Source organism: Macaca nemestrina, chromosome 5, assembly GCF_043159975.1.
Source record: "Macaca nemestrina isolate mMacNem1 chromosome 5, mMacNem.hap1, whole genome shotgun sequence".
In the NCBI taxonomy this organism is placed as follows: domain Eukaryota; kingdom Metazoa; phylum Chordata; class Mammalia; order Primates; family Cercopithecidae; genus Macaca; species Macaca nemestrina.
The window spans coordinates 85,546,895-85,562,590 of NC_092129.1; the positions used below are offsets into that span (position 1 = coordinate 85,546,895).

Below are 15,696 nucleotides of genomic sequence, written 5' to 3' on the forward strand. Positions count from 1 at the left end.
TAGATGCCCTCTGTTGGGTTGAGGGATTCTCCTCTACTTCTGGTTTGCTAAAATTAAGACAAAAAATAATAATAAATGAATGTTCGATTTTGTAAAAAGCTTTTTGTGCATTTATTAAGATGATCATGAAGTTTTTCTGTGATGTATTATGTTGTTTATAATTTTATATTTATGCTTTGAGGGGTATTAGTCTGTGATTTTATTTCATCTGGCTTTTATATTGGGGCAGTGATAGCTTCATAGAATGATTTGGGGAGTATTCCTTTTTTTACTTTTTTTTTTGAAATAGTTTAAAACTCCATGTAGAATTGATATTATTTCCATCTTATACTTTAGGTGGAATTCATTTGAGAATCTCTCTGGCCCTCAAGGTTTTTTTGTTTTTTTGTGTGTAAATAATTTTAACCTCATTCTTAATTTCTTTAATAGATATGGGGTTGTGTATTTGTTTTTGAGTGAGGTTTGGCAATTTATGTTGTTTAAGAAAGTTGCCCATTTCATCTGAGTTGTCAGATTTACTGGCATGTAGTTGTTCATTACATTTTCTTACTATTCTTTTAATACCTATATTATCTCTAGTGATGCCACTTTTCTCATTCTTGGTATTGATAATTAGTATCTTCCCTTATTTTTCCTGATCAGTCTGCCCAGAGGTTAATCAATTTTATTAATTTCAAAGAATCATCCTTTTCTGTTTTTTGTTTCATTGATCTTTATAATTATTTCCTTTATTCTGCTTTGGTTTTGTTTTTCTTTTTCTAATTTTTTATTTTGGAAAATAAAGTTATTCTTTTGAAACCTTCTTTTTTTCTTTTTTAATGGATTATTTTGAAAAGTTTTATTTGTAATTGACAAATAATAAAGGTACCATGTGATGTGTTAATGCATGTGTATAGTGCATAATGATCAAATCAGGGTAATTAGCATATCTGTCACTTTAAATGTTTATTATTTCTTTGTGATTATAACATTCAAAGTCCTTTCTTCTAGCTATCTTGAAATATACATTATTATTTGCTATAGTCTCTGTGTAATAAGACACCAGAACTTAATCTTCCTATCTAACTATAACTTTGAACTCATTGACCAACCTTTTCCCATGCTTTTCTTCCCCCCATCCTCTGTAGCTTCTGGTAACCACTATTATACTCTCTACTTCGATGATATGAACATTTTCAGATTCCACATGTGAGTGAGATCATGTGGTATCTTCTTTTTAAATATAGTGGTTAGTGCTACAAAATTTCCCTTAAGTATTATTTTAGCAGTCTCTACAAATTTTGACATAATAAATTTTTATTTCCCTTCAGTTAAGAATACTTACAAATTGTTTTGATTTCTTCTTTCATCAGTGGTAGGAAGTGTGCTCTTTAAGGAGGTATGCTATTTTGTTTCAAATACTTAGATATTTTCCAAGTATCTTTCTAATAAGCGTACCTGATTTAATTCCATTGCAGTCAGAGAATATGCTTTGCATGACTGTCTTCCTTTTCAATTTATTAAGACTTGTTTTTTGACCAAGAATATATTATAACTTAAATGTTCCAAGAGCAGTGGAAGAGAACATGTGTTCTACTATTGTTAGATGAATAAGTGTCAATCAGGTCAAGTTGGTTTATAGTGCCATTCAAGTCTATGGTAGCCTTGCTGATTTTCATGCCTCCTTGTTCTACAGATTTTGAAGAGTGATATTGAAATCTTTGACTATAATGGTGGATTTGCCTATTTCCCTTTGCATGTCTTCAGTTTTTACTTCATGTATTTTGAAGATCTGTTATTAGTTATACAAATGTTTAGGACTATTGTATCATATTGATTAATTTACCTCTGTCATTACGAAATGACTTTCTGTTTTGCTGGTAATATTCTTGGCTTCAAAATTTATTGTTTCTGATATTAATATAGCCATTCCAAGTTTCTGCAAATAATCTCAACCAGTGTTTTGTTTACTCTCAGACCTTTAGTTTTCATATAAGACTTTTATATAGGAAAATTTTAGGAAAAAATTATTTAACTGCTCTGGGTCTTAGTTTCTTTTTGATTAAAGGGACGTATTAAGAGTACCTACACCAAATAATTGTTTTGAGGATTAAACAAAATCGTATCAAAGATTCTACACCTGCACATGTTGCAGTGCAAACTCTGTGTAAGTGTAGTCTATGGCTTTTGTTCCTACTATTACAGCTGCATTTTTTTTAAGTTTTTTTTAAAAACACATGAAATAGAATTTGCTATTGATTTGTATCTTCAAGAAGTATCTTGTTTGCTGTTTCATTAGTCATCTTTAATCTAGACTAGATAAATTAGAACATCATGATGAAATTTGTAAATGAACATGAACTAAAAAAATACCTGTCTTAAATTTTGTTTTCTCACATTACTAATTTATCATCTTTTTTACTTAAGAATTGTATTCTAAAATTTAGGTATAGAGTCATATTTTTCAAATTTATCGAGTTACCATTTCAAGTACATTCGAATTGTACAATATTTTTCAGTTATTCTCAACTGCATACACCTCCGTTTAAATAAAAGACACATTGTGAAACTACAAGTTAGTCTTTTTTTAAGAAACAAAGGAAATAAATGTTTGCACATAATGATTTGTATGGGTCCTTCACATTGTTACTATTTATAATGGATGATGCCTTTTTTTTTTAGATTGGACAGCTGGCTTTTAAAGGAATGAAGAGACTCAATAGAATCCAGTCAATAGTGTTTGAGACTGCCTACAACACCAATGAGAACATGCTGATTTGTGCCCCTACAGGAGCTGGAAAAACCAACATTGCAATGCTTACGGTCTTGCACGAAATTCGCCAACATTTTCAACAAGGTGTTATCAAAAAGAATGAATTTAAGGTAAGTAAATAAACCAGACAACAGCTTTTTAAATTGTAAGGAATAAAATAAATTTGCGGTTATATATAACATGAAATTTGAAAGTTCTTAAAGATATTGTACTTGAAATCAGATAAGTAATACGGCTTGACTTACTTCATTACTATTAAGGCAGTTCTTATTTGTGTTATGAAAATTCTATTACCATGTAAGAAGCTATGAAAATACATTTAGCTTTGAAAGCAAACCAATTTTCAAAGTGATGCAGCTGTGTAAACAAATTCTATTCTTTAAACAGCTACACACGTATCTCACAAAAATAAGACTTTTCATATATCACTATTAAGATTTTTCACTGGAAGTAGTTACAATCATATTTCACAATAAATTGTGACTTGTATTGGCTACTGTAAGACAAATGACATGGTGGTTTTTGCTCATTAATCAAGCTAGTGTTCCTTTGGTATAGATTGTATATGTTGCTCCAATGAAAGCCTTGGCAGCTGAAATGACAAATTACTTCAGCAGACGTCTAGAGCCACTAGGCATCGTTGTGAAAGAATTGACTGGTGACATGCAGTTGTCAAAAAGTGAAATTTTACGAACTCAGGTATGTTGTTTACCTAGATTTTTTGTTTAATACCATTCTTTTTTTAGGTAATTGCAAAATTTTTAAATGACTATATCTTAAGTAACTAGAATAGGTGATACAAACATAATATAATCAACTTTTATTTATAACCACATCTTATCTCTGTACTACAAAGAGTTTTTGCTGGTACTTTGTTTTCAGGTGTCCCTTCTAACTCCTGTAATTCTTACTGCATCTTGAATATTGTTAGGTTCCAAGTCTATTGGCAGTAAGGCTATTCTTTTAAAACAGTAGGGGATGAGGATATAAATAAGACCAGAGTTTAATTTTAAGAGGAGGGACATACATAGATCTTAAAATGATTGCACTAGTATTCCAAACTATTCCATAAGAATGATTTAACATACAATAAAGCTTTTTGGTCATTCATTATTTAATCAAATGCAAAGTTATTATTATTAAATCATGCACTGTATATAGCACCATATTAGAAGAAATGAATGAATGCATGACAATAAAGACACTTAAGATACAGTTTCTGTCTTCAAGAATCTTATGACTAAGTAAGAAAAAATATTTACATTTCAACTAGATGATTATTATTGAAAGCAATATGTAAGTTAGGTGAAGTTCATTGTGTTTTTAAAAAATAAAATAGGCTGGGCATGGTGGCTCATGCCTGTAATCCCAGCACTTTGGGAGGCTGAGGCGGGCAGATCACAAGGTCAGGAGATCAAGACCATCCTGGCTAATAAGGTGAAACCCCATCTCTACTAAAAATACAAAAAATTAGCCAGGCATGGTGATGGGCACCTGTAGTCCCAGCTACTGAGGAGGCTGAGGCAGGAGAATGGCGTGAACCCGGGAGGCAGAGCTTGCAGTGAGCAGAGATCGCGCCACTGCACTCCAGCCTGGGCAACAGAGTGAGACTCCATCTCAAAAAAAAAAAAAAAGAAATGTAAAAAATAAAATAGTGGATGACCAGATATTAATGGAAAAATTCATAGTTTGATGGAAAATATGGAAAATATGTAATAGAACTTTTAAAACAGTGAGTGGATATTGATTTAAAATGTGATTAGAGTGTGAATTAATTTCCTAGGGCCCCCATAGCAAAATACCATAAGCTCAGTGGTATAGACCAAAAGTATCTGAGACAAGTCTCAATTGATTTTGAAAGTTTATTTTGCCAAGGTTAAGGATGCACCAGTGACAACCTCAGGAGGTCCTGATGACATGTGCTCAATGTGATTGGGGTACAGCTTGGTTTTATACATTTTAGGGAAACATGAGACATCTATCAGTATGTAAGATGTACATGGGTTTGGTCTGGAAAGGCAGGACAATTTGAAGTGGAGGCTTCCAGGTCATAGGTAAATGTAAAGATTTTCTGATTGGCAATTGGTTGAAAGAGTTATTATCTAAAGAAAGGAGGCCTGTCTATTCAGCGAGAATAGTTTGTAAATGTTTCTTATCAGACTTAAAAAAGTCTATTCTATCAGTAATTCCAAAAGGAGGGAGAGTATAATGAGGCATGTCCTGCTCTCACTTCCCATTATGGCCTGAACTAGTTTTTCAGGTTAACTTTGGAATGCCTTTGCTAAGAGGAGGGGTCCATTCAGATGGTTGGGGGGCTTAGAATTTTATCTTTGGTGTACAGTGGCTTAAAACAACAGTCTTAATTCTCTCACAGTACTGGAGTTTAGAAGTCTGAAATCAAGGTGTCAGCAGAGTTGGTTCCTTCTGGAGGCTTTGAGACAGTGTCTGGTCTATGCTTCCTGGTTTCTGGTGGCTGCTGGGAATTTTTGGCATTCTTTGGTTTGTAGATACATCACTCCAAGCTCTGCTTCCATCTTTGTGACCTTTTCCCCTGCTTGTCTTTTCCCCTACTCCCCTTTTTTAAGGACACTAGTCATTGGATTTGGGGCCCACCATAGTCAGGATGATCTCATCTTAACAACCTTTCCTTAATTACATCTGCAAAGACCCTTTTTCCAAATAAGGTCACGCATATGGGCTGAATGTCTACATACCATCTCCCCGACCCCCAAACACCATTTATATGTCGATGCCCTAGTCCACAAGTAATGGTATTTGGAGGTGAGGCCTTTGGGAGATAATTGGACTTCGTTTAGGTCATGAAGTGGGGAGGACTGGGTGACAGAGTGAGACTCCATCTCAATAAATAATAATAAAGGACTGGGTGACAGAGTGAGACTCCATCTCAATAAAGAAATATTCAAAAAGACAAAGTTCTTTGTGACCTGAATAATTTTAAAGATTACAAAGGAGTCCCAAAGCCAAAACAATTTGAAAACTACCATGATACATCAAAGTGCCTTATATATGACATCGGATTATTTTTATTGTCTACATCCAGCCTGGTTTTCAACCTTATCTCCCAGATGCTTCTCAATATAAACTATAGTCAGGCTATTTTTGCTTTTTCTAAAATAGCCTTGCTCAAATAACATTTTCTTAAATGGACGTTGCTTTTTAGTAAGTTTCCTCATGTGTTTTCTCCTTTTTCTTAGTATCTTCCTTTATCTATTGACATTTGTTCAAATCTTGCCCAGTCTTTAAAACCCAGTTCAAACCTTGTATTTACTTCTTCCCTGAATCCTGTAGCACCATTCATTTATATTCATAAAATAATACCTAGTGTACAAAATCTATGCTTTTGGACCTGATGTAGTTTTAAAAATCTGGATCACTCTCAAGTAAAATTTTGATTGCTCTTGTCCTGTATCTGAGTATGTTACTGATGCTAACGCAAGGATGTTTATGGAAAGACAAGGGAGGTAACATTTAAATTCAATTTATGAGTCAGTTACTATGCTAAATGCATATGTGCAACTTCCGTGAGTCTTCACAAGAACTCTATTGGGTAATATCTCCATTTTACAGGAGCAGAAAGTAAAACCAAAAAAATCTACTTAGATTTATGCGTAGTCTGTCCCGCAGACTCTGGCCAAGCGACAGATGTAAGAAGTACACAGACACAGGTATTTTGCCTGAGACCGCGGCTAGGGGACTGCATGGCTTACCATCACTGATGAGAGTGCAGCTCTGCCAATGAGAGTGCAGCCCCAATAAGCCAGGGACGTTTGTATTTATTTAGTACAGATTTAATGACAAAGACTTGGAGCAAACACAATTTGTGGGTAATTAACATTGTCAATCCCCCGAGTAGATAGTGGTCCTGTGTGCAAATGATCAAAGATTGGTGTCCGGAGACATAAGTAAGCCAGTTTATCGAGATGAGTTCCCTTATATTCCCTTGTTATCTACCCTTTGCCCTCTGCTTCAGTGTAAGAGAATTAGCCACCTTCAGCTTTTATTTTCTCCTGAGGCTTTGCAAAACCTCCCAGCCTTCCAAGAAGGTTTCCGTCTTTCTCTATTCATTTTTCCCACTACCCTGACTGATCTACAGAATTTTATATTCTTAAAAGGTTTATGAACATGTATTTCTTACCCATTTGCCCATTTTTGCACTTTGCTAGACTCTGTATCTTTCGTCAGTAATTTTTGACTGTGTAAGGGCAGGGACTAGGTGCTTGGCCTCAAAAATAGTTTATTAATTGAACTTTTTGTGCTTGCTCTAATTCTGGAGTTGCTAATTTTTGTAGAATTGAAACTATATAGTTTCTAATCTTTTTACTCTGTCCTTCTACCCTTTTCACAGATTCTTGCAGATTAAAAACTTCTGCTGTTGCTGCCTTTGAGATGAGGCTATAGACAAAGCAAACCAGAGAATAATGTAAAGAATGTGGGAGTACATATATATTCAACTTTTTTTGTGGAGTTTGAATTTCTTGCTTTCCTCACTTTCATTTTGAAATTTTTTAATAGCTTCTTAATTATTCATGTTATCTATTTTTGATAAATAAGTTTCCCAATAATCAGCATTGATTAAATTAAATATAATCTTAAATTTGCCTTGTGTTTTTTTCTAACATTCTCAGTATTATTAATCTTTTTTTAAATATAGGAAGCCAAATTAATCTCATTTGCAAATTTTCTCCCTTGCCATTCTGATCATATTACTCTCTTGCTCATAAACTTTCATTGGTTCTTTATTGCTTATTGAATTAAGTCCAACTACCTAGCTTGTTAAGAATCTTGTATAAATTAAGTATACTATGAGATGTGATGTATTTTGTGGTTCACTAGGGACCTTCAGGTATAGCAGCAGTTATGATTTTATTGAGGTTTGAATGTAAAATTTCCTTTTACAAGAGAGAATTATTTAACTATAAGATTTACTGTTAGGAGAAACAGTATAGGCAACAAATATCTTTCTGGTGTACAGCTAAAATGCAGTTTTGTGCAACTCTGAAAAACACCATAAATTTGTCATTGGTTAAAACACTGATCTACTTTTCCAACATTACTTTCCATTATTCTATATCTAACATTGGTTTCAAACTTCTCCCTCTAAATGTATCCTTGATGAAGAGTTACTATTTTACAATATTCACTGTACTTTTCAGTGGTTCCATTGAGCAGTGTTCCTTTGAACATCAGTGAAAACACTGGTTACAAATTTTAGAAAAGATTTCTCCTGTCCTGGCAGTAACTTTGTGTTAAAGCAAAGCATTTGCTCTGAGTTCTGGAATTGTTCTCTGCTTTTATATTTGTTTCCTCATCCTTTTATGGGGAGGCATTTATCTGTGTACCTTTGGGAGTTGAGATAGGATATTTCACGTTTTGCTTTTCTTTATTTTTTGGTTGAGGATAGAGGGAGATTCTGTTCAGATCTCTTAGGCTCAAGCAATTGCAAAGGCAAATCTGAATTTTCTTTGTATTACTCTGCTAGACCAAAGCTCCAGTAATTGTAGTTGACAGGGTGTGGTGCTGTGAATACGCATGAGCTCAATCACAGGCAGTGTTCGATGTCACACTGCTCTAATCTACTCTTCCTTCAAGGCGATTTTTCCTATGGTATGTAGTCTATTGATTATTTCAATATATGGGATAAGGGTGGGAATAAAGGGTAGATGGAGATAGGGGCAGATATTATATATGCCCAGGTTGCAGTTTTATCTGAATATCTGTAAATTATATTCTTATGTCCCATAAATGTACTGTTTAGTTCTCAACCTGGCATTGGGCTTATTGCTTTAACATTTTTTTAAATTATTTATTTATTTATTTTGTATTATACTTTAAGTTCTAGGGTACATGTGCACAACGTGCAGGTTTGTTACAAATGTATTCATGTGCCATGTTGGTGTGCTGCACCCATTAACTGGTCATTTACATTAGGTATATCTCCTAATGCTATCCCTCCCCTCTCCCCCCACCCCACAACAGGCCCCGGTGTGTGATGTTCCCCTTCTCGTGTCCCAAGTGTTCTCATTGTTCAGTTCCCACCCATGAGTGAGAACATGCAGTGTTTGGTTTTCTGTTCCTGCGATGGTTTGCTGAGAATGATGGTTTCCAGCTGCATCCATGTCCCTACAAAGGGCATGAACTCATCCTTTTTTATGGCTGCACAGTATTCCATGGTGTATATGTGCCATATTTTCTTAATCCAGTCTGTCACTGATGGACATTTGGGTTGGTTCCAAGTCTTTGCTATTGTGAAGAGTGCCGCAATAAATGTATATGTGCATATGTCTTTATAGCAGCATGATTTATAATCCTTTAGGTATATACCCATTAATGGAATGGCTGGGTCAAATGGTATTTCTAGTTCTAGATCCTTGAGGAATCGCCACACTGTCTTCCACAATGGTAGAACTACTTTAAAGTCCCACCAACAAAGTGTTCCTGTTTCTCTGCATCCTCTCCAGCACCTGTTGTTTCCTGACTTTTTAATGATCGCCATTCTAACTGGTGTGAGGTGGTATCTCATTGTGGTTTTGATTTGCATTTCTCTGATGGCCAGTGATGATGAGCATTTTTTCATGTGTCTGTTGGCTGCATAAATATCTTCTTTTGAGAAGTGTCTGTTCTTTTTTGAGAAGTGGGTTAGTCGTAAATAGTTCTTATTATTTGGAGATACATTCCATCAATACTGAATTTATTGAGAGTTTTTAGCATGAAGGACTGTTGAATTTTGTCAAAGGCCTTTTCTGCATCTATTGAGATAATCATGTGGTTTTTGTCTTTGGTTCTGTTTATATGCTGGATTATGTTTATTGATTTGCATATGTTGAACCAGCCTTGCATCCCAGGGATGAAGCCAACTTGACCATGGTGGATAAGCTTTTTGATGTGCTGCTGGATTTGATTTGCCAGTATTTTATTGAGGATTTTTGCATCGATGTTCATCAGGGATATTGGTCTAAAATTCTCTTTTTCCGTTGTGTCTCTGCCAGACTTTGGTATCAGGATGATGTTGGCCTCATAAAATGAGTTAGGGAGGATTCCCACTTTTTCTATTGATTGGAATAGTTTCAGAAGGAATGGTACCAGCTCCTCCTTGTACCTCTGGTAGAATTTGGCTGTGAATCTATCTGGTCCTGGACTTTTTTTGGTTGGTAGTCTATTAATTGTTGCCTCAATTTCAGAGCCTGCTATGGGTCTATTCAGGGATTCAGCTTCTTCCTGGTTTGGTCTTGGGAGAGTGTAAGTGTCCAGGAAATTATCCATTTCTTCTAGATTTTCTAGTTTATTTGCGTGGAGGTGTTTATAGTATTCTCTGATGGTAGTTTGTATTTCTGTGGGGTTGGTGGTGATAGTCCCTTTATCATTTTTTATTGTATCTATTTGATTCTTCTCTCTTTTCTTCTTTATTAGTCTTGCTAGCGGTCTATCAATTTTGTTGATCTTTTCAAAAAACCAGCTCCTGGATTCATTGATTTTTTTGGAGGGTTTTTTGTGTCTCTATCTCCTTCAGTTCTGCTCTGATCTTAGTTATTTCTTGCCTTCTGCTAGCTTTTGAATGTGTTTGCTCTTGCTTCTCCAGTTCTTTTAATTGTGTTGTTAGGGTGTCAGTTTTAGATCTTTCCTGCTTTCTCTTGTGGGCGTTTAGTGCTATAAATTTCCCTCTACACACTGCTTTAAATGTATCCTAGAGATTCTGTTATGTTGCATCTTTGTTCTCATTGGTTTCAAAGAACATCTTTATTTCTGCCTTCATTTTGTTATGTCCCCAGTAGTCATTCAGGAGCAGGTTGTTCAGTTTCCATGTATTTTGTGGTTTTGAGTGAATTTCTTAATCCTGAGTTCTAGTTTGATTGCACTGTGGTCTGAGAGACAGTTTGTTATAATTTCTGTTCTTGTGCATTTGCTGAGGAATGCTTTAGTTCCAACTATGGGGTCAATTTTGCAATAAGTGCAGTATGGTGCTGAGTAGAATATATAGTCTGTTGATTTGGGGTGGAGAGTTCTGTAGATGTCTATTAGGTCTGCTTGTGCAGAGTTGAGTTCAATTCCTGGATATGCTTGTTAACTCTCTCTCTCATGGATCTTTCTCATGTTGACAGTGGAGTGTTAAAGTCTCCCATTATTGTTGTGTGGGAGTATAAGTCTCTTTGTAAGTCTGTAAGGACTTGCTTTATGAATCTAGTCACTCCTATTGGGTGCATATATATTTAGGATAGTTAGCTCTTCTTGTTAAATTGATCCCTTTGCCATTATGTAATGGACTTCTTTGTCTCTTTTGATCTTTGTTGGTTTAAAGTTTGTTTTATCAGAGACTAGGATTGCAACCTTCCCTTTTTTTGCTTTCTATTTGCTTGGTAGATCTTCCTCCATCCCTTTATTTTGAGTCCATGTATGTCTCTGCATGTGAGATGCTCCTGAATACAGCACACTGATAGGTCTTGACTCTTTATCCAATTTGCCAGTCTGTGTCTTTTAATTGGAGCACTTAGCCCATTTACTTTTACGGTTAACATTGTTATGTGTGAATTTGATCCTGTCATCATGATGTTAGCTGGTTATTTTGCTCGTTAGTTGATTCAGTGTCTTCCTAACATCGATGGTCTTTATATTTTGGCATGTTTTTTCAGTGGCTGGTACCGGTTGTTCCTTTCCATGTTTAGTGCTTCCTTCAGGAGCTCTTGTAGGGAAGGCCTGGTGATGACATAATCTCTCAGCATTTGCTTCTCTGCAAAGGATTTTATTTCTCCTTCACTTATGAAACTTAGTTTGGCTGGATATGAAATTCTTGGTTGAAAATTCTTTTCTTTAAGAGTGTTGAATATTGTCCCCCACTCTCTTCTGGCTTGTAGAGTTTCTGCCAAGAGATCCACTGTTGGTCTGATGGGCTTCCCTTTGTGGGTAACCCGACCTTTCTCTCTGGCTGCCCTTAACATTTTTTGCTTCATTTCAACTTTGGTAAATCTGACGATTATGTGTCTTGGAGTTGCTCTTCTTGTGACATTCTCTATATTTCCTGAATTTGAATGTTGGCCTGCCCTGCTAGGTTGGGGAAGTTCTCCTGGATAATATCCTTCAGAGTGTTTTCCAGCTTGGTTTCATTCTCCCCGTCACTTTCAGGTGCAGCAATCATACGTAGATTTGGTATTTTCACATACTCCCATATTTCTTGGAAGCTTTGTTCATTTCTTTTTACTCTTTTTTCTCTAAACTTCTCTTCTCGCTTCATTTCATTCACTTGGTCTTCAATCACTGATACCCTTTCTTCCAGTTGATTGAATCGGTTACTGAAGCTTGTGCATTCGTCACATAGTTCTCGTGCCGTGGTTTTCAGCTCCATCAGGTCATTTAAGGACTTCTCTACATTGGTTATTCTAGTTTGCCATTCATCTAATCTTTTTTCAATGTTTCTAGCTTCTTTGCAGTGGGTTCGAACTTTCTCCTTTAGCTCGGAAAAGTTTGATCGTCTGATGCCTTCTTCTGTCAAGTTGTCAAAGTCATTCTCTGTCCAGCTTTGTTCCGTTGCTGGTGAGGAGCTGCGTTCTGTTGGAGGGGGAGAGGCACTCTGATTTTTAGAATTTTCAGCTTTTCTGCTCTGTTTTTTCCCCATCTTTGTGGTTTTATCTGCCTTTGGTCTTTGATGATGGTGATGTACAGATGGGCTTTGGTGTGGATGTCCTTTCTGTTTTGTTAGTTTTCGTTCTAACAGTCAGGACCCTCAGCTGCAGGTCTGTTGGAGTTTGCTTGAGGTCCACTCCCGACCCTGTTTGCCTGGGTATCAGCAGCAGAGACTGCAGAAAGGTAAATATTGCTGAACAGCAAATGTTGCTGCCTGATCGTTCCTCCAGAAGCTGTGTCTCAGAGGGGTACCTGGCCTTGTGAGGTATCAGTCTGCCCCTACTGGGGGGTGCCTCCCAGTTTGAGTATTCAGGGGTCAGGGATCCACTTGAGGAGGCAGTCTGTCCATTCTCAGATCTCAAACTCTATGCTGAGAGAACCAGTACTCTCTTCAAAGCTGTCAGACAGGGACATTTAAATCTGCAGAGGTTTCTGCTGCCTTTTGTTTGGCTATGCCCTACCCCCAGAGGTGGAGTCTACAGAGTCAGGCCTCCTTGAGCTGTGGTAGGCTCCACCCAGTTCGAGCTTCCGGGCTGCTTTGTTTACCTACTCAAGCCTCAGTAATGGCTGGCACCCCTCCCCCAGCCTTGCTGCCCCCTTGCAGTTAGATCTCAGACTGCTGTGCTAGCAATGAGGGAGGCTCCGTGGGTGTGGGACCTTCCAAGCCAGGTGCAGGATATAATCTCCTGGTGTGCCGTTTGCTAAGACCCTTGGAAAAGCATAGTATTAGGGTGGGAGTGACCCAATTTTCCAGGTGCTGTGTGTCACGGTTTCACTTGGCTAGGAAAGGGAATTCTCTTGCCCCTTGCCCCTTGCCCCTTGGCCCTTGCTCTACTTCGGCTTTTGCTCACTGGGCTCAACTCAGTGTCCTGCACCCACTGTCCGACATGCCCCAGTGAGATGAACATGGTACCTGAGTTGGAAATGCAGAAATCACCCGTTTTCTGCCTTGCTCACACTGGGAGCTGTAGCCTGGAGCTGTTCCTGTTCGGCCATCTTGGAACCATCCTTCGCTTTAGATTTCAAGCTACTTTACTATCTCGGAATCCTAGCTCTGGGCACCTTTCACTAATTTTGGGCATCTTTCACTAATGAAGCTGTAGTTTTCTCTCCTCTTTTTGTGCAGCCATAGTCATGCATGTTTGATTATACCCTTGGGCCAATAATCTCCAAACTCCAATTCTTACTGGCAGTTGCTGCCTTTCTGCATAAAATCTGAGAATCTTTATTTCACTTCCATTCCTGAAGGACATTTTTGCTGGAAATAGATTCGTGGGTTGTCAGTTCTATTCTTTGTCTTTTTATAATTTTATTTTTTAGAGACAAGGTCTCACTCTGTCATCAATCCTGGACTACAGTAGCACAGTAATGGCTCACTGCAGCCTCAGCCTTCTGAGCTCAAGCAGTCCTCTCCTCTCAGCCTCCTGAATAGCAGAGATTATAGGTGCATGCCACCACGTTGTTTTTTGTAGCAACGAGGTATTGCCGTGTTGCCCAGGCTATTCCCAAACTCCTGTCTCAAGTAATCCTCTTGCCTTGATCTCCTAAAGGGCTGGGATTATAGACATCAGCTACCAGGCCAGGCCTTCTTTTCTTTCAGGCCTTAAAAAGTATGCCACTTTTCTTCTGACCTCTGTGGTTTCTGAAGAGAAATTCACTCCATTCAAATTATTATTCTTTTATAGTTAATATGTTGTTTCTTTTGGGCTTCTTTAAAGATTCAACATTCTTTCTTTATCTTCAGTTTCCAACAGTTTTATTATGAGTTGCCTAGGTGTAAATTTCTTTAAGTTCATCCTGTTGAGTGTTTGCTCACTTTCTTGAATCTGCAGGTTTATGTCCTTTGTCAAATTTGGGAAGTTTCCAGCCTTTATTTCTTCAACCTGTCATGTTTTTTCCTTTATTTTTTGGATTCGGCTGACAGGAATAGATCTTTTGTTATTATCCCACAGGACACCGAGATCTGGGTTTTTTGTTTGTTTTGTTTTCCAATCTGTTCTCTCTCTGCTGTTCTGTCTAGGTGATTTCTTTGATCTATGTTTGATGTCACTGATTCTTTTACTTTGTTGTCTACATTCTGTGGTTGATTTCTTCCAATGAGTTTTTAACTTAGGTTATTAGACTTTTCAGTTCTGAACTTTGTATTAGGCTTTTAAAACTATTTTCTATTTCCTTGCTGAGACATTTCTAATTTTTCGTTTGTTTCAAGGGTGTTTGAAATTGCTCCTTGAAGGATTTTTATAATTACTTTAAAAGTCTTGTCAGAAACAAATCCAGCAGCACATCAAAAAAAACTTATCCACCATGATCAAGTCAGCTTCATCCTTGGGATTCATGGCTCATTCAACATATGCAAATCAATAAATGTAATACATAAACAACGTGATTATCTCAATAGATGCAGAAAAGGCTTTTGCTAAAATTCAACATCCCTTCATGTTAAAAACTCTCAGTAAACTAGGTATCAATGGAACATATCTCAAAATAATAAAAACTATTTATGACAATCCCACAGTGAATATCATATTGAATGGGCAAAAGCTGGAAGCATTCCCTTTGAAAACCAGTACAAGACAAGGAGGCCCTCTCTCACCACTCCTATTCAACATAGTATTGGAAGTTCTGGCCAGGGCAATCAGGCAAGGGAAAGAAATTGGTATTCAAATAGAGAGGAAGTCAAATTGTCTCTTTTTGCAGACAACATGATTTTATATTTAGAAAACGCCATCAGCTCAGCCCCAAAACTCCTTAAACTGATAAACAACTTTGGCAGTCTCAGGATACAAAAATCAGTGTGCAAAGATCACAAACATTCCTTTACACCAACAATAGACAAGCACAAAGCCGAGTCACGAATCAACTCCCATTCACACTTTCTACAAAGAAAACAAAATACCTAGGAATACAGCTAACAAGATATGTGAAGGACCTCTTCAAGGAGAACTAAAAACCACTGCTCAGTGAAATAAAAGAGGACACAAACAAATGGGAAAAACATTCCCTCCCCATGGATAGGAAGAATCAATATTGGGAAAATGGCCATCCTGCCCAAAGTAATTTATAGATTCAATGCTATTCCCATCAGTCTACCATTGGCATTCTTCACAGAATTAGAAATAACTACTTTAAGTATCATATGGAATCAAAGAAGACCCTGTATAGCCAAGATAATACTAAGCAAAAAGAACAAAGCTGGAGGCATCACGCTACCAGACTTCACACTATAGTACAAGAAGTAACACCACACATGTACAACCATCTGATAAAGCTGACAAAAACAAGCAATAGGGAAAGGATCTCCAATAATATTT

At 36.9% G+C, this 15,696-nt stretch overlaps 1 protein-coding gene across 9 annotated transcripts in view; it reads left to right on the plus strand.

The window, feature by feature from the left end:
* The window catches only part of LOC105499065 (activating signal cointegrator 1 complex subunit 3), a 371,359-nt gene that overhangs the window by 116,832 nt on the left and 238,831 nt on the right, over positions 1-15,696 (plus strand). For all 9 annotated transcript variants that reach the window (XR_011623509.1, XM_011771486.3, XM_011771484.3 and 6 more), the window contains 2 exons: positions 2,662-2,862; positions 3,311-3,451. Coding sequence is in view for 8 of the 9 variants with exons in the window: in XM_011771486.3 (XP_011769788.1) it covers positions 2,662-2,862; positions 3,311-3,451 (342 nt within the window). In the remaining variant the exon portion in view is untranslated. The remainder of the gene's footprint in view (positions 1-2,661; positions 2,863-3,310; positions 3,452-15,696) is intronic.